The 935-nt window shown below is 53.0% G+C and overlaps 1 protein-coding gene across 1 annotated transcript in view; it reads left to right on the forward strand.

Annotated features, from left to right (window-relative positions):
• The window catches only part of LOC113942562 (ankyrin repeat domain-containing protein 7-like), a gene marked incomplete at its 3' end in the record, with an annotated part of 1304 nt that extends 429 nt beyond the window's left edge, over positions 1–875 (forward strand). Inside the window, exons 2-4 of the mRNA XM_027633669.1 lie at positions 149–263; positions 510–683; positions 772–875. Coding sequence (XP_027489470.1) covers positions 149–263; positions 510–683; positions 772–875 — 393 coding nt within the window. The remainder of the gene's footprint in view (positions 1–148; positions 264–509; positions 684–771) is intronic.
• Positions 876–935: the final 60 nt, after the last annotated feature.

Raw genomic sequence — 935 nt, forward strand, 5'->3', positions numbered from 1 at the left:
CTTCTGCCCTCTGGCTCTTCAGCGCAGGCCTGTAACAGCAGCAGCAGGAGGAGCAGAGTCAGAGCAGGGTCCCCAGGGTGCTGGGTAGAGACACAGCTTGGGCTCGTCCTTTGTCTGTCTGGGTTAAGAGTGTCTGTTTAATTTTTAGGACACCTCTGCATCTGGCTTCGGCCAATGGCCATGCAGATGTCGTCAGATATCTGCTAAGAAAGAACAGCCAGCCCAACCTCGCTGACAGCTTCAAGAGAACAGCCCTGATGAAGGTGTGTGGAATGCCTTCTGAGCTTGGAGGTGGGGCTTAGTGCTGCTGTGTTAAAGGGGAGGTGTCTGGCAGGATTCCTTGCACTGCAGGGCCATAGAAATGCTCCTATTGCAATGGGCACAGCATAGGCCCCTGTTAGCTCATCTTTGAAGATGGTCTTCTATGCCAGCACTCAGGAGCTGAGGGAGCTGTGACAGAGGAGGATGGAAAAGTTGGAAGTCTTTCCCTTTTCCTGTGTTGTTCCCAGGCAGTCCAGCAGGGGCAGGAAGAATGTGTTGCTGTTCTGCTGGACCACGGTGCCGACCCCAATCTGGCAGATGCTGACGGCAACACTGCCCTTCACCTGGCTGTCCTCTCTAAAAACACAGCTGTAGCAGGGCTGTTACTGGAGCATCATGCCAAGAGTGATGCTCAGAACCAGGTAACCTTGGCATGTGGCTAAAGCTGCTCTTTCCAAGAGCTGCACAGCTTGTCTGTGTCTTTATAATGGGGATTCTTTCTCCTTTTAGTGGGGATTTACCCCCTTCAAACTTGCAGCCTTGCAACAGCATGAGGAGATGGAGTGCCTTCTGAAACAAGCAGCTGACAGGCATGCTCAAGGCCAGGGGGAAAGGTGAGGGCTTTGTCAAAACAGCCCATGGGTCTTCTGGGTAGTCTGCAAGTGTGACCCAGA

Source organism: Corapipo altera, unplaced genomic scaffold (genome assembly GCF_003945725.1).
Source record: "Corapipo altera isolate COAL_440 unplaced genomic scaffold, ASM394572v1 48457, whole genome shotgun sequence".
Classification (NCBI taxonomy): Eukaryota; Metazoa; Chordata; class Aves; order Passeriformes; family Pipridae; genus Corapipo; species Corapipo altera.